Source organism: Budorcas taxicolor, chromosome 3 (assembly GCF_023091745.1).
Source record: "Budorcas taxicolor isolate Tak-1 chromosome 3, Takin1.1, whole genome shotgun sequence".
Lineage (NCBI taxonomy): Eukaryota > Metazoa > Chordata > Mammalia > Artiodactyla > Bovidae > Budorcas > Budorcas taxicolor.
Window position 1 is genome coordinate 89238308 of NC_068912.1, and position 18129 is coordinate 89256436.

The 18129-nt window shown below is 44.0% G+C and overlaps 1 protein-coding gene across 1 annotated transcript in view; it reads left to right on the forward strand.

The window, feature by feature from the left end:
- Positions 1 to 18129, forward strand: part of DAB1 (DAB adaptor protein 1) — a 296632-nt gene that overhangs the window by 262745 nt on the left and 15758 nt on the right. Inside the window, exons 9-10 of the mRNA XM_052637938.1 lie at positions 13246 to 13296; positions 13388 to 13435. Of these exons, the coding sequence (XP_052493898.1) occupies positions 13246 to 13296; positions 13388 to 13435 (99 nt within the window). The remainder of the gene's footprint in view (positions 1 to 13245; positions 13297 to 13387; positions 13436 to 18129) is intronic.

Below are 18129 nucleotides of genomic sequence, written 5' to 3' on the forward strand. Positions count from 1 at the left end.
CCTGGTCCTCCAGAGAGGATGTAGTGGACCTGGAGGGGTGGGCTTCTGAACTACCCCTCTCCCCCGTGGCTGCTCCTTCCCAACCCCTTACTTTAACCCTCATCGTAAAACACAAATTGTCTTACACCTTTTGTTCTCCTCGCCCTAGAGGACTGGTTAAGAACATGTACTTTAAAGCTCACTCACTTTGGCAAACATCCTAGCTCTGCCACTTACTAGCTGTGTGACCTTGGGCAAGGTCATCGACCCTTCTGTGCCTCAGTTCCCTTCTCGGAAAGTGAGGACAACAATAGCACCTACGTTTGCCGTGATAATTAAGTGTGTTATTATATGAACACACCTTAGAGTGGTGTCTGGCTCGTGGAGAGGAACTTTTATCTAAGCATCAGCTATTATGATTATCGTCATGCTTGATCCCTGCTTGGCCAAGAACAGATGAGGTCTTGATATTACTATTTACCCCTTCCTTCCTCTTTAGACCAGAATGGACTATTTGGTGGTGTGTTCTATAGATAGAGTCAGTATTTCTTATAATGACTGGATGTCAAGGTGTGGAAGAGAGAGGGATCAAGAGGAGCTTATATATTTAGGAACTTTATGGATCTATCAAAACAAGGAATAATGATGTCAACCACTTGTGACCAAACCAGAAATATCGATTAAATCAAAAAGGTCTTTCTTAGAACAGATATAGCAAGGATGTGGCTAAAGAGGGTTTCTTCTTGTGGGATCTGTATGGGATCTCACCAAATCTGCTATCCTCTAGCCCTGGCTCCATGGTCTTCAGAAATGGGTTGCCCAGCATCAGAGAACAGGCAGGAAAATAGACCAGAGCACAGACATCAAAGTGACAAACAGAGTGTTCCCTTGTCCCTGTAGAGGTATGTACAAAATGTCCTTTGTGTTTTAATTTTATAGTTTCTGCAGTACTGGAAGGTACTCCTAGAACTAGCCACTGGTCACTTAAGCATTTTTCTGTTCAAGCATTCTTTCCTTCCTCCTTCTACAAATACAGTCTAGTGATCATCGCGTATGACACACAGACACAGGTGCTGTACAAGTCAGGCCAGGCCCCATCCCTTGCCCAGCTCACATTTCACAGGAGAAGGCTCCCAACGATCTAGTAAATAGACACACAGTGCATGCTGCTGTCGCCACTGCTGCTAAGTCGCTTCAGTCGTACCTGACTCTCTGCGACCCTGTAGACAGCAGCCCACCAGGTTCTTCTGTCCCTGGGATTCTCCAGGCAAGAATACTGCAGTGGGTTGCCATTTCCTTCTCCAATACATGCATGCGTGCTAACTCACTTCAGTCATGTCCGACTCTGTGCAACCTACGGACAGCAGCCCACCAGGCCCCTCTGTCCACGGGAATTTTCTAGGCAAGAATACTGGAGTGGGTTGCCATTTCCTTCTCCAAACAGTGCATGAATGCTAACCAGAAAACCAAACAGGAAAACCTGACAAGAGCTGGGAGCTAGGACTGCATTTAAGTAAATAGTCAGAGGAGGTCTAGGGATGTGACACCTGAGCCAAGTCTGAATTATGAGAAGAAACCAGCCTGATGGAGAGTGGGATCAGGACAGGGAAAGGTAGGGCCAAAGGCCTGGGACAGAAATGTTCTAGGGGTCCAGGGGGAACAGAGGGAAGGCTGATGTTGGGCAGAGCTTGGTGGGAAGGGGAGAGTGGTGAAGGATGGGTTCTGACTCCGAGGCAGCAGCTAAACGTGGACAGTGGTATGGACAGTGGTATAGACAGCGATAAGGAGTTTGAATTTTATTGCCAATGTAATGGAAGTCAGTGGAGGGTGTTCATCAGGAAGTGAACTTGATTTGACATTTTAAAAATATCACTCTGGCTGCTGTGTAGGAGATGAACTTAAGGGAGAAAGTGTTAAAAGCAACAGTTCAGGCAAAAGAGGATGCCACCAAGACGAGGGAAGGGGCAGGCAGAGGTGGGGCATGTTCTAGAAATGGAGTCAGCCTTTCTTAAAGAATGATTGGATGTCAGCTTGTGGAAGAGAGAGGGGTAGAGGCTAACTTTTACCTTCGAGGATTTGAGCATCCAGGCCTGAATTGGTAGCCTTTGTAGAAATCAGAAGACAAGGAATGAACAGACTTTAGGAGATGAAAAATTCTTTGAACAAGTTAAGTTTGAGAGTCTGAACAGTATGGGATACAATCAGTTTATCACTTGCTGGGAAGTAGGGTGAGCCTAGGCATTGGCTGGACTTTGAATGGTGAGGAATGTCTGAGACTGACTGCTTCCCTTGAGCCACTGATGGATGTTGCTAATGGAACGGGCTTGATTAGAAGAGCTAGAAGAAGAGCATATTCCTGTTCTTATGACTTTCACTGGAACATCTGCCTAGTATTTCTTTGAAGTTAGAATCAGAGTTATTTACTGATTGTGAAGTCTCATTCCGTCAAATGACAGTGGATATGACATCCTTTCTGGAGTTTACAATAGCAAATGCCGTGTCTCAGTGAGTGAGTGAGTGTGCGTGTGTATGCACACGCGCTCATGCTGAGCATTTGAAAGCACCATATGGACCAGCATACCCTCTGCCTTGTAAACTGTACTATCACCATGTTTCTTTCTGTTCACTTATCTATTCCCTTGTATAAACAAGTGCCTCCATTTACTCATTCCAGGTTGTTTTTTCTTAATCTGTCAATTCAGTGAGTTTCCTTTTGTGTGCTAGCCAACTGGGGTATTTAGACATTAGGAACATGAAGAATAAGGTACAGCTTCCCATGCAAGGAACTTAGTGTCACGAGGTGATAGTCTGTATAGAGAAGAGAGAAAGTAATCAACCATTACAGCATATATGATGCCCAGAGGAGGACCGTGTAACCCCTTCTAAAGGTTTGGGACAGATGACTAGACCCAGTTCTCCAGGGTCTCCTGATGAACGAGGATGGGAAGGGCTGCCAGTCATGAGGAGTGGCTTATACCAGTGCCTGAGAGAGTAAGAAATATAATATACTGAGAGACCTGTTAAGAGAGCAAGGGAAATCGTGAGACTGAGTTACAAACTATTTATAGGCTGGACAATCAATCTGAGACAATTATAGATAGTGCTCTTGTAAATTTCCTCTGACCCCAACCTGTAGGCTGCCTTCCAAGTCTAGTTTATTGGTGAACATCACCTCCCTTGATACTCAGAGCTCTATGAAGGAGTCATTTTCCTCACTGTCTCACATATGAGCAAGCTCCTTAGGGCCTTAGTTTCCTTGTTGTAAATTGTGAGCCAGGTTTCTCTGCTCTGATTTCTTGTCTCCTCTTAGTTTGTTCACCCATGAGGGGAGTTGTGATGGAAATTAAGGAACTAGACTAGGAGTTGGGAACTTGGGATTTCATCCCACTCTGCCGCTAACATTATTATGATTTTGAAAATCTTGAAGACCTCAGTTTCTTCATCTGAACAACAGATAGGGTTGAGTTGGGTTGGAGATGTTTATAGCCTCTTCTAGTTCTACTTCCCTGCAATCCTGCAATTCAAAGAACTGTCCAAAATGCCGCAAAATACCGTCATACTCTGCAAGGATACTGCATTGTATTATTGACTTAATGTTTAACCCACTGATGGAGATCTTGGGCTTCCCTGGTGGCTCAGTGAGTAAAGAATCCACCTGCAATGTGGAAGACCTGAGTTCAGTCCCTGGGGAGGGAAGATCCCCTGGAGGAAGGCATGGAAACCCACTCCAGTATTCTTGCCTGGAGAATCCCAGTGGACATAGGAGCCTGGTGGGCTGCAGTCCATGGGGTCACAAAGAGCTGGACACGGCTGAGCAACTAAGCACAGCACAGTGGAGATCTTGCTGTGTCTCAGGCACTTTGCTCACTAAGCTGTTACCTCAAATCTTATTTAGGGAAGTCCTGTCTTAGAAGGTAGATAGTTCCCTAATTCTACGATAAACAAGATTCAAGAGATAGGTAAACTAGTCAAATTCCAGCCGCATGGAAACGGAATTCTTGTTTTGGTCATTTACAGAGGAGTTGGCTTCAGCCTTGCAGCAGTGAAATGGTCCATGGGCTGTGAGAGTCCTCCGTGCGGTGCCCCTGTCATCACGCTCCTCATGCTCTGACCCGAACGGGCTTCCTCCCATTTCCCTCACTTGACGGTTGCAGCTCAGAGAAGGGACAGCATTCCAGTCCTCACAAGATTGGCCCAGTGCCTTCCTCTGCGTATGCATTCAGGAAAGGTTTATTAATTATGAAATGAATGCCTAAGATGTAAAATCTTCATTCTTCCAGAGAAGAAAAGGAAAAAACATTGTGCAGGGAACGGCTGTCAGAGCAGCAGGCAAAGCAAGCCCCCGTGACTATTTTTTCCTCTGCTGTGACATCTCTCCATTTGTGATTTCCTCCGATTTGCTCTGCCTTCAGCCTGAGCCTCTGCTGCTCTTGCCTGGTTTCAGCTCCATCCAATATTTCTCGTTACCATTTGGGTGCCATCTGGACCGCGGGAGTAGCCTCTCTAAGAGAGACACAGCCACGGAGAAGGAGCTGCCTGCCTGCCTGAGCATCCCCCTGCCCTCCTCCCCAGGAGTGTGCTGAGAGCCTGTCATCCCGCTGACAGGAGCCGATTTCACTTTCCTGTGATTCTCATTCACCCCTTTTCAAAGTACTGAACTAGCGCCAAATCTTGTTAGGAGTTTTTGAAAAATCCTTTGAGTTTTTGCGAATGTGGAACTAGAATAATAGATTTTTTTTAAGGAGATGAGATCAAGAAAGAGAGAATGAAAAACAAATAATTATAAGCTTCAGGAGATGATTTCCCTTACCATCTCCGACGAGATGGTGTCTCGTTGTCACTGTACGTTTAGACCTGGGCAGGTGTGTTTATTCTGTTGACAACCAGCAGAGTAGCCAAGCCATCTTGCAGCCTGCCCCTCACCCCACAGAGAAGCCGCAGCAAGGAAGGGGCCCTATATTCTAAAATCCTCATGGTCACACGTCAGAGCTTTGGAATGAGGTCATGGGTTGGGGCCAGGATCTAGAGCCCAGGAAGCTTCCATGAGTATCAGAGCATAAAGTCATCTCCAGGGTTTCTAGAGAAGCTCCGTGGTAGGCTGGTGTTTTCAGCATTTATTCTCAGTTCCCAACACTGCCACATCTGGAGCTATCACCATATTAACAACTATACCATCATCTCTTTATAGTCACTGCCTCATGACAATAGTATCGAAACTATTAAAACCCCCAGCACTACAGATGCCACTGTCTCAAAATGTCTGACCCACCACAGTGGGATCAGTTACCAGTGGTAGTAACCACTGGCATGAATCACGTCGTTACTCTGAACTATGTATTACAAGCTTCATGTGAATTGTCTCATTTCTGACACCAATCGTATGATCATTGCCTGTCTTCTTCTAAGGGCAAGGATTGTATCTTAGCATAATCGCTCAATAAATAGATATGGAGGGACTGAGGGACAGGTTAGGACAGACGTCACTGTCACCACCGCCATCACCCCAGACTCTGGGCACTCTCATTTCCTGAGATCAAACTTAGTGCTTAGTATCTTAGCACAATTTGCAGCCTGCAAATTGCACCTCCAATCCCATCTTTAAGTGTATTTTTCAAGAAAATAAGGGATGTGTTTTAGAAGATATGGGCCTGAAAGCATAGAGTCGCCCACTGGAGGTCTGAAATTAAGGAAGGCAGTGGAGAAAAGAAGGGTATGGGGTAGATGGAATGAATGATGTGGCTGATGGACTTCACTGTGCTCCAGCCTTGCTAGTGTTAAGCTTTGGGTAAAATGTGTGGGAGCAGTGTCTGCCGTGTGACAATCATGTCACACCTTTAGCCTCTCTTCCGAGTGACTCTGTTCCTTCCCTGGACTAGTGTTTCCCAAATTTTGCCGTAGCCTGGAACCTGCCCACAGTCACGTACCAAGCATATAGTCCCGTGGCTTTCCTTTCTTCCCTTCCTTTCTTTCCTCCTCCTCTCTCTCTTCCTTTCCTCTTCCCCCCCGCTCTTTCTCCTCTTCCCCTGCCATCTCTTCCTCCTCTCTTCCTCCCTCCCACCGTCCTTCCCACTCTGTACTTTTGGGAAGGGAACTGACATCCTTTGAGATGTTACTCTGTCATGTGCTGTGCTAATTCTTTTCATGTGTATAAACCTTCTCAGCAATTGCATGTTATAAGCAGTATTTTCCCTATTTTCTCTGGGGAGAAAACTGAGGCTCAGAGTAAGGAAGGAATTCATCCAAGGATATATCAATGATGAAGTAGATGTTCAAACTGAAAGCTGTTTTTGGAGTATAGTCTATTTACAATGTTGGATTCGTTTCAGGTGTACAGCAAAGTGAATCAGTTATACGTATACATATGTCTATACTTTTTCAGATTCTTTTCCCATTTAAGGTATTACAGAATATTAAGTAGCGTTCCTCCTCTATACAGTAGGTCTTTGTTGGGATTATTTTATACATAGTAGTGTGTATATACTACTCACAAACTCCTAGTTCATCCCTTACCTCCCACTCTCCCCTTTGGTAACCATAAGTTGGTTTTCAAAGTCTATGAGTCAGTTTCTGTTTGGTAAATAAGTTCATTTGGGTACTTTCTTAGATTCCACGTGTAAGTGATATCATATGATATTTGTCTTTGTCTAACTCATATCACTATGATAATCTCTAGGTCCATCCATGTTGCTGAAAATGGCATTATTCTTTTATGGCTGAGTAATATTCCATTATATAAATGTACCATGTCTTCTTAACCCACTCATCTGTCCGTGGACATTTACTCCCATGTCTTGTGACAGCCACTGTTTCTAACATTTGTCTTCCCAGTGCCCCTGGCCTGTCCCTCCTAAAATCATGAAGTTTCTCACTTTAAAAGCATGCACATTGGTTTCCTTGGCCTGAGATTAAAGTTGGAAAGTTCAAGACTTCAGATTTAGGGTCCGTAGCCACAGATGCCCCTGTTCATTCACATTAGCCTAGTTTGGTCAACGTAGTGCCCTAATCTTCATGAAAGAAGTCTACCTTTCTCTTACATGCCCCTGAATAAAGCACCAGCAAATTCCTTCTACCTCTAGTCAGCATCCTGACTGTCTTCTTGCATGTTAAGAAAGGCCTTTTCAACATAAATATCTATTGACACATGAATGGATAAAGAAAATGTGGTATATACATGTGGCGGAATATTATATAGTCTTGAAAAAGAAGGCTGTCCTTGCTTACGTAACAACTTGGCTGAACCTTGAGGACATTATGCTGCATGAAATAAGCCAAACACAAAGGGCAAATACTGCAAGATACTGCTTATATGAGGTCCATAAAGTAGTCAAACACATATAAGCAGAGAAAAGAATGGTCGTTGCCAGAGGTTAGGGAAGGGGAAACGGGGAGATGCTGTTTAATTGGTATTAAGTTTGTTGTGCAAGAAGATTAACTCCTAGAGATTGTGCCCCTAATAATACTGTATCGTACACTTGAAAATTTGTTAAGAAGATAGATCTCATGTTGTGTTCTTACAAAAATTAAAAAATGGAGAGAAATGAGGGCCATTTTAAACCAACTTCATTTTTAGAAAGTTGGATATAAATATTTCATTGTCCCAGGGATTAGCAGATATATTACACTTCGGTGCACTTCAAGGGAAGATGTAACTCTCATTATAAGATCTAAGCACTTCCCTCCACCCTCTAGCTGTCTAGACAACCTTGGGGCCCTCCTAAAATGTTAATTGGCAGAAGGAGAGCCGTTAACTGCTGAAATACAGCCCAGCTTTGAGTAGAGCCAACTTCTCAATCACTACAAGGACAGAGCCACAAATCAGTACCAAATCCTCCATTAGATCAAGGCATTCAGTCTCACAAAACCACAGAGCCCCAGATCTCAGTAGGCTGGGACATTCTGGCCGTTAAAGGAAGTTCCGTTCTGTTGGAATGATGATAAGGCTCCATGGATTTCCACCTGAAGTTCATTAAAAGTTTCTAACTTTTAAGGTTAAAGTTGTTAACCTCCTTTAAAAAAAAAAAAAAAGCCACCAATATTTGGCTCTGGCTTAGCCCAGGCAGTGACAAAACTTACACCCAGAAGAAGGCTGTGGTTTTTGCAAACTGAATTTGATTCATGGCTATCTAGACATAGCAAAGAATTCAGTGCTCCCATAGAACCTTTCTCATCAACACAAAGGTAGGATATTCTTTAAAAGAATAGAAGAGACTATATAAAGAAGGAATATATCTGGTATTTAGAAAGCACCTAAATCAGGCAGCTGAAGTTTTTTTTTTTCTTTTTAATGTCTATTATCTAGAGCTTTGATGTCCAATACAGTAGCCACTGGTCACATGTGGCTATTTACAATGAAGCTAATTAAAAATAAATAAAACTTAAAATGCAATTTATTAGTCATACAGGCCATAGTTGAAGTGCTTAATAGCCATGTGCAGCCACTGGCTACCAAATTGGAAGTACAGGTGTAGGACTTTCCATCATCACAGAAAGTTCTGTTGGACAGGGGTTCTCATGAGAAAAATCATTTGTTAACATCACATTTTCTACTCCCCATCTCAAATCCACCCCCTACTTTGTTCATCAGGTGCCAAACAGAGTTTCTCTGCCAAGAAGTAGGAAAGTGGCTGTTTACTCTTGGCTAAAGGCGATAGAGCGCATAAACTCCTAGATAACCCAGAGGGAATTAGTCTTCATTAGCATGTTGTCTTCATGGTTAAATCACTCACCAGGGAAAGGCATGCAATTCAAATGCTTGGAATCACTAGGTGCATTAATGGTGTCCACCTTGGTGCACTTACAGATCACTTAAGTTAATCCATTTCTCCTGAGCCTTCTAAATGGATAATTGAATTCATTCTTTTGCAGCGCTGGCTTAGGTTCTGTCTGAATTGAGATCTTGATGCCTTGTGAGCTCCCTGTCCCACTCCTGTCCCACCTTCCATGCTAGAGTGATGATATATCCTGGCTCTGCTCTGAACTTTAAGAAAGCATGGCCCCTGTATCAGTCATCTTTGTATCTCCAACGCCTAGTCAGAACACAGCGTGTGGAAAGCACCCAGTGAATGTTTGCTGGAGAAATTCATTAATCAATTATGTAATCAATCAAGATGTCTTCATTTTTCCCAGTAGGACTTTCACTAATTATTCTTACAGCGAGTTCATTCCCCAGCACAGTGCTTCACAAGTCTGGCTTCCTATTAGACTCACCTGGGGAGCTTTTAGAACCTACCAATGCCAGGACCTCACCCCAGACCAACAGAATCCAAATCTCAGCTGGCGAGGCCCAGGTATGTGTAGCTGTGGAAAATCTCCCCCAGAGGATTACATTGTGCAGCCAGGGGTGAGAACCACTGCAGGTTTCTGATTTGGCAGCTATAAATAAGTTGTCATCCTTTTTGATGTGTTCATCCCAAGTCCCATCTCATCCACTCACATTCTTTTAATTGGTAAGACCTTTTTAAAAAAATAATTTTTATTGGAGTACAGTTGCTGTACAATCTTATGTTAGTTTCTATTGTACAACAAAGTGAACCAACTCTATGTATATGTATATCCCCTCATTTTTGGATTTCCTTTCCATTTATGTTGGAACATTGAGTAGAGTTCCCTGTGCTATACAGTAGGTTTTCCTTAGTTACCTATTTTATATATAGTAGTATAAATATATCAGTCCCAACCTCCCAGTGCCTCCCTCCATCCCCTTTCCCCCTTGTTGTGCATACATCTTTGCACATAAGATCATCTCTACCATTTTTCTAGATTCCACGTATGTGCATTAATAATACAGTATTTGTTTTTCTCCTTCTGACTTACTTTACTTGGTATGACAGTCTGTAGATTCATTCACATCTCTACAAATGACTCAGTGTTATTCCTTTTTATGGCTGAGTAATATTCCATAGTATGCATGTACCACAACTTCTTTATCCATTCACTTTTGCTGTAAGAGTAACATGAATCTGATCTTCTTACACCCATGGGATTTTCCAGGCAAGAGTACTGGAGTGGGGTGCCATTGCCTTCTCTGTCTTAAGAGTTACCCTACTCAGTTATGGGACAATAGTGTCCCACTGCTCGAGATAGATTGTGGGAAAGTAAACTTCATGTGGAAGCTTTATTCCAGTGTCTTAATGATGCTTTGGGCTAGAATTGTATTGAAACAACAGAAGAGAATCTCTTCTTTTAAACCTTCACCAGAAATGGAAGTTGTGAGTAAACTAGATTGCCATATTGAGATTTTAAGGGCAGAATACAAAGCTGCATGCATGCTATGATAGTAAGTGTGAGGAGTATATCTAATAAGGGGAGAACAAGACTTGAAGGTAAATGGACAAAAGCCCTAATAGAGAATGTGGGTAAAGCAGGACCTGGGGATGCAGGGAGACTAGGGAATGGATTCCAGGTTCCCCCCTTTAAGAGTCAACTGAGAGAAAAATGCAGGGACTGGAAGAGTCTTCTGATGGCTGGGTGAAGTGCCCTGAGTATTCCTTAAGGCTGTCCCAGGTAGGAGGAAGGAAGTCCAAGAAATGACTGAGCTAGTATCAAAACAGGACTGTAACTATATATGCCAGGTACAAAGGGTATGGATGGGAAGATGCTCCCAGCAAGACTGTGTCAATAAGAGAGAAAAGAGGGAAAAGATGGGCTCAAGAGTGGACTGAGCATTCAGAACTAAGAGCAGGAAGTGTTTGGCATCCTTTTACACAGGACCTAGTCCATGTTCTGAAGTGGTGTGGTTTCTAAAGAGGGGCTTTCCACAAGATATTTTTACTTCTCCTTTTCCCCAATATCATAGAGTAATAGTTTCTTAATATTAAAAGATGGGTACCTGTGCATTGCAGAAGTGAGCTAAAAGAAATTGATTGAGAGGATCCTAATAATAGCTATGATTTATTAAGCGTCTCTGTGTGCCAAACAGCAAACAAAGCACTGCACACACATCTCGGTTAATCCTCTCCATAACCCTAAGATGATGTTATCACTGTCATCCCACTGAGAAAACCTAGGCTTCACGACTTGTCCAGGGTCACACAGCCAGCACGGGGCACAGTCAGGATTCAGTCCATATCTGTGTGACTCCAAAAAGGCACATTTACACCCATGTCTGGACCAGTCTCCATCTGGATTTATGGAAATGGCCTCCTCACACCCTGGCCCCACCCCTCATCAGAGACCCCCTCTTCTGTCACCAGCAAAGTGACAGTCTCACACCAGTGCTGGCTATCCTCACATGTTTTCATTATATGGTGGGGGTTTTATGAGACTCTACCACCGGCTGTTTTTCAAATTTATTTAATTCATCCATCATGCTCTGAAGCCATTTGCTTTTTTATATTGGACAGATGTAATGAGATTTTGGACACTAAAAAATGTTTTTATTAAAAGTTATGACCCAGAGCTAGCTGGTAGGGGCTATGCCATAAATCCCAGGAAGTGTGGGAATTTATGAAAGAGGTAGCAACATAACCTTAACCTTTCAGGCCACACCAGAAGTTATAGGGTAACACTGTCTCCCCATCTCTAGCCAAATAATAATAATTGTTGTTACTGTTATTTCTGCCATTATCCAACCTGATCCTTCCTCGTCTTCTCTCAGCCACTGTTGAATCCTGGCGAGCCAGCGCCTAGTAGGAGCAGGTGGTTGATGACAGAACTTGCTGGTGGTTTGGCTTGAAGGCTCTGCCGTGGTGGGCATGGGCATGTGTGTTGCCCTTCTCTGGGACCCTGTAACTGGGGCTGACTGATGTACAGTCACATTTGCTACAGACGGAGTGGAAGAGTTCATGGCTGATGGTTCCTCCACTCCTCCATGGCCAGCAGGAAGCTCTCCTGAAAATTAGGGAACAGTGCAAGTATTTCTGTTCAAGCATAATCATTCCAAGTTAATGTCAATATTATCAGACTTAGACTACTGTTACACTGCTTGGAATTCATCCCAAGCATAAAAACATGGTCATTGTGTATATATGGAGATATTATGTGCATTGCCTACAATATGTATTAATGTTGTGACTTTGTTCAATTAACATTCTTTAAATAAAGCTCTGGGGTATCAGATGGTAAGCCAGGGTTCAACAGAAGACCACCAGGGAGTTGAAAGAGAGGAGTTTATTAGTGCAGGTCCTGGAAGAAGAGCCATATGCAGAGGTGAAGGGAGGAAGCAGGCAGAGAGAGCAAGGCAGGGTCTGGGGCACTTGCCTTTATTAAAGCTCCAAGGTAGAGTGCTTTAGCGTTCCTATCTGAGGCCAGATTGGTCATTTCAAACCAAAAAGAGCAGGGTCTTGGTAAGTGTCTAAGGAATCTTATCTAAGGGTCCATAAGGCAAAGCCCTGGGAGGCTGGGGAGAGTGTAGCCGTAAGAGCTGTTAGGATGGTCAGATCAGGAACTGACGTTGACTTATGACTCTGTGGGCTGTTATCCAGGACCTACTTCACTGGAGAAGCTGGTGTCAGTTCAAGGCCCCTGCAGGCCACTTGGCCACACAAAGGGGATGCTGAGGCAGCGGTATTATGGAGTGGTGTAGCAAAGCTCTCAGCAATTATAAACAACAAAGTAAAAAATTAACAAAATGATTAGATTTGGTCAGCTGCCGCCTATCTTTAAAATCATTTATTCATTCATATGTATTTTTTCGAGCACTGCCACGGGGCAGATCCCCCATGACCTGCTGGGGATGCAGGAACACATTGTGGTCCCTGTTTCAGGAAGATCACTGTTTAATGGGTACAGGGGATATGCTGTTGCTCACAGAGGATGGATTTCAGCTCAGGGGACCAAAGAAATCTTCACAGAAGAGATGGCCTTTCAGCTGGGTTTGAGGAACTGGGTGAGCTTTGAGCTTGCCAGGCGGACAGAAGCAGTTCAGGCAGAAAAGGCACTTACAAAACCAGCTGTCCACATACTGCCCCAAAGGTCAAGTTTGGCTAAAGCACATGATAACACTCTTAAAACAAAAATCTCAAGGGTAAACATCATGCTCTTATCTGCTGTCACCATTGAGACTGGCTGGGTCAGGTCTGTAATTTCAGGAAGATGGACTTTAAAATTACAAACTCCCTATGGCTTGTATTTCCTAGCCAGGCACGTGTTTTATCATCAGTTATGCTGGGAACATATTCCAGGGTTTTCACAGCACATTGGCAACCACTCCCGCCTCCTGTGACCATAAGAGTGTAAACCATAGATAATGTCATCATTAAACACATAAATCCATGTCATTTGTGTGTCATTCACTTCATCCTCATTCATCATCCCTTACGCTTTCAGAACGGCCGTGCGTTTGAGGATTTTGACGAGCGGTTTGCCGCAGCCACCCCGGTAAGCGCAAGAGGGCCCAGCCTGGTTAAGGGTTTCATGTCATTGTCCCATCACTCATTTCATGCTCATAAGTCATGCCTTGTGGTTACAGAACAGAAACCTGCCGATGGACTTTGACGAGATTTTTGAGGCAACAAAGGTAAGGGCTCCGTGGTCTTGTGAAGTGAGGGTTGTTCTGGTCATTCTTATCCGCTCTGTTCAGCCTCACTCTCCTCAGTGCTCTGCTCTGGTGCCGGCCTGTGCTGATGTTCAGAGACTCCTGGTGGGCCCCGCGGTGAAGGCGAAAAGTAGGAGAGTATGTGTGTGTGTGTGTGTGTGTGTGTGTGAGAGAGAGAGAGAGAGAGAGAGAGAGAAACAGTGTGTGTTGGAGAGGAAATGACACCCCTTCATTTCATTCAGCAAACATTTTTCAATCTCCTAATGTGTCCCAGGGATTCTAATAGTTGCTAGAGATGCAGTGGAGAGGAGGATACAACCCTTATCCTCAGGGAGCTCAAAGTGTAACACAGTGTGGTATTGCATAGCATAGGAAAGGGCAGATGGGATTGGTAGAGAAGGCTAGGGTAGGATTGCCTAGTGGAATGGAGTGTAACATATTATAGTGGAGATTCAGCACTGAACAGGAGCTGCTCAGTGCACCTATGGAGATAAAAACCAGTGTGGGTGAGGGAGAGGGGAGGCAATGGCACCCCACTCCAGTACTCTTGCCTGGAAAATCCCATGGATGGAGGAGCCTGGTAGGCTGCAGTCCATGGGGTTGCAAAGAGTCGGACACGACTGAGCGACTTCACTTTCACTTTTCACTTTCCTGCATTGGAGACGGAAATGGCAACCCATTCCAGTGTTCTTGCCTGGAGAATCCCAGGGATGGGGGAGCCTGGTGGGCTGCCGTCAATGAGGTCACACAGAGTCAGACATGACTGAAGCGACTTAGCAGCAGCAGCAGCAGCACCTATGGAGATAAGACTGCTATTTGGTCCCCATCACCTGGAATAGAGGTGCTGGTTTGCAGCCAGTGTTTATTCAGATTGGTTAATACATTGGCGAGTGAATGTTGTCACTCCTGAGTACATGTGTTTGGGAAGTCTGCAGGACAAGAGTTCTCAACCTGGGCTGCAAATTAGAATCATCAGGAAAAATTTTAAACGTTGAGTTACTAAACTACCTCAAACCAACTAATTAAGAACCTCAAGGGGTGGGGACCAGGCATCCATACTTTTCCCTTGAGTGTGTGTGCCTAGTCACTGAGTCATGTCTGACTCTTTGCAACCCCATGGACTGAGACATTCCAGGCTCCTCTGTCCATGGGGATTCTCCAGGCAAGAATACTGGAGTGGGTTGCCATGCCTTCCTCCAGGGGATTTTCCCAACCCAGGAATCAAACCCAGGTCTCTCGCATTACAGGCATATTCTTTACCAGCTGAGCCACTGGGGATCCAAGGCTGACAATCCATCTAAGGGTCTCATATAAGCTGTTTGGGGGCAGTGGGGTGGGGTACAAATTGAGTTAGAAAATACTTCCCAGGAAGAAATAAAGGTGTCTAGTTTGTGTCTCGAAAGATCGGTAGGAAAGGCAGTGGGGGAAAGTCTGAGTGTTCTGGTCAGAGGAGGAGCATGTGCCAAGGCCCTGAGGTGGCCCCCTCCTTTCGTGACCCCTGGTGCTTCTCTAGTAACGTGGTCCTCACTGTGTCTACAGGTCTGTCTTCCCATAGCACAGGCAGCTCATGAGACTCAGTGCGGGAAGATGCCGTATGCATCCCTGTGTCCCCTGCTTTCGGCACAGTAGCCGATGTACAGTAGGAACTACATGCTTGCCCTAAAGGAAGGAGCACCTAGTGCCGAAGCTGAGGGAGTGGGTCTATGTGAATGTGTACTCTGGTCAGTCATGGACACCTCTGCCTTCTTCAGTGGTGCTTTCAGAGCTTCTCTGCAGGAGGGGTCTAGGAGTCTACTTGCAAAGGTTTAGTGGAAAGAAGGACCAGGGGACTAATTATGAAACAGCAGCTATAGGGCATTCCAGATGCTATTGGAAAAGCATCACTGATTCATAACAGAGAGTGGCTTGGGAGGGGACTGGCCTGATTGAGATACTTAGGAGCTCCAATAGCCAAGCATCTCCTCATCCTTTTCACTGGCTTTGGCAGCTTCCAGGGTCACTCTGTTGACCCTGGAGGATGCCCAGGACCTAGAGAAGTGGCAGAATCTGCCATCAACAACCACATCTTGACCTGAAGATGTCTGAAGGGCCAGGAAGGGGAAGGCAAGGAGGAGTCTTGGGTTGACCTTGGAGATGACTTCTTCAGAGGGACATGAATCATGGCAGGACTTGTAAGAACCCTGGCTTCTGGTTAGAGAATATTATGGGGCTGGGCTTCCACCATGAAGGTTGGCTAAGTAGGGCTGGGTAAAGGGACACGGGGATAAACAAAGTGCTGCTTGGTCTATGGGTCAAGCCCAGCTCTTTTTAGCTGACCAATCAGAGGTAAGTCACCTTAACTTCAGGCCTCTATTAGCTCATCTGCAAACTAGAGATAGTGGGAGAGATTCCTGCGCTGCCAACTTCACACAGTTCAGGGAGCATCCAGTGTTACAGTAATGTGTTGGAAAATACGTTATAAACTATGAAGTGTTCTACAAATGTGAATGGTTAGTTCTATTCTCATGAGGCTGTTAAAATGATTAATTACAACAATATTATCAGATGGAACATGGCTTCTTAAGTTACAAATAAAAGAACCAGGGTTAACAAGGGGGAGAGGGGCTGTGAAAATAGATATTATTCCAGATCCTCAATCATATACTGTTATTAGAATTATTTTTAATTTTATGGCCTAAGAATCCCCTTTTTCTATAAAATTTAATTAACTCAAGGTTCTATTTAAGCAGCAAATCCAATGGAATGAAATAACAATCTATGTTTTATGCCTCTGCATGTTTTTTCTCGTTTAATCCTTGAATGGAAATCATCTGGCAAGAGGAGAGTGTGTAGCTCAAGAATGAAGGTTATTTTAAAAGTTGTGCTTAAGGAGAAAATTAGCCAATAAATTATATTTATGATGTTAGTAAAAGTGAGCCACGAGTTCACCACATTTGAAATGTAAATTGTGCAACTTAATTATTAACTTCATTTTAATATTTTCCTACCACTGAAAACAGTCATGGGCCATTTGCAAAGCATTGAGCTTCAAGGGCCAAGAAGCCCAGAAACCTCCTTTGAACGCATTAAATAGAATTATCCCTTCTGTGGGTTTGGGAGAGAGCCTAAGTATTGACACTGTTTCACCAAATAATATAAAATATTGCTTACATGCTAAATAAGCCTTCCCAAAGACAAGCAAACATTTATTATTATATCTGTGGATTGTCCCCACTAGACTGTAAGCTCCCTGAAGGCTGAAAATTGACATTCCTCCTAATTATGTTCCTAGCACCGAGCACAGGGCCTAACACCTTACAGTTGTCCAGTGTGTACCAGCATATTATGTAGTTCAGTTCAGTCACTCAGTCATGTCCAACTCTTTGCAACCCCATGGGCTGCAGCACGCCAGGCTTCCCCGTCTATCACCAACTCCTGGAGTTTACCCAAACTCATGTCCATTGAGTCAGTGATGCCATCCAACCATCTCATCCTCTGTCGTCCCCTTCTCCTCCCACCCTCAATCTTTCCCAGCATCAGGGTCTTTTCAAATGAGTCAGCTCTTCACATCAGGTGGCCAAAGTATTGGAGTTTCAGCTTCAGCATCAGTCCTTCTAATGAATATTCAGGACTGATTTCCTTTAGGATTGACTGTTTGGATCTCTTTGCAGTTCAAGGGACTCTCAAGAGTCTTCTCCAACACCATAGTTCAAAAGCATCAATTCTTCGGCACTCAGCTTTCTTTATAGTCCAACTCTCATATCCATACATGACTACTGGAAAAACCATAGCCTTGACTAGACAGACCTTTATTGGCAATGTAACGTCTCTGCTTTTTAATATGCTGTCTAGGTTGATCATAACTTTTCTCCCAAGAAGTAAGTGTCTTTTAATTTCATGGCTGCAGTCACCATCTACAGTGATTTTGGAGTCCCCCAAAATTATGTAGTTGGGAAAGAAATTATTATGTATAGGGCCCTACTGTGTGCCAGGAACCATTTATTCGATCTGAAACCTGAAGAGGAAGGATTGAAAGTGAGTTTATCAGGCTAAGGTGCTTGCTTTTCAGCAAAAAAAAAAAAAAAAGAGAATCTTTTGTGCCTTTTTCACCAAGCTTACCCAAACTTCAGAATCCTTCTTGTAATATAATCAATAAATCTCCAAAGGAGATATTACCATCTCTAATGTCCAGGTAAGAGAAAAGTGGCTCCGAGGAGCTGCAGAGATTGTCAGTGGTAGAACTCTGATGCAACCCCAGGGATGGGACTCTTCCTGGGCCTAGAGCTCACAAGTTTGTAAGTAGCAGAGAGTGTTCCTTTCTTTGTGTGAATCTTGGTGATCCCACTTTGCCTGGTTAAAACAGATTTCTAGGGCAGGAGTCCTGTCTGCCAGTCCCCTGATTAGAAACTATCACTTTAAAGTCGGAAGATGAGCAGAAAGTTTTTTTTTGGGGGGGGTGGTGGTTTCTGTTGTTGTGTTTTTTGTTTTTTTTTTGCAGTGGGCAAATTTGTACAAAACATGATTATATACTTTAAGTCAGGCTATTTGACTCCCTTCCATAGACCTCCTGCAGACTCTGAAGCTGGAAGTGTACACTGATTAATTTCTGAGTGTATCTTAAAGGGCTTCTCCCACTGCTCTGGCTGGCCTTGCTCAGACACTGAGGGATGATGGATGGGAATATAGTTGATACAGTA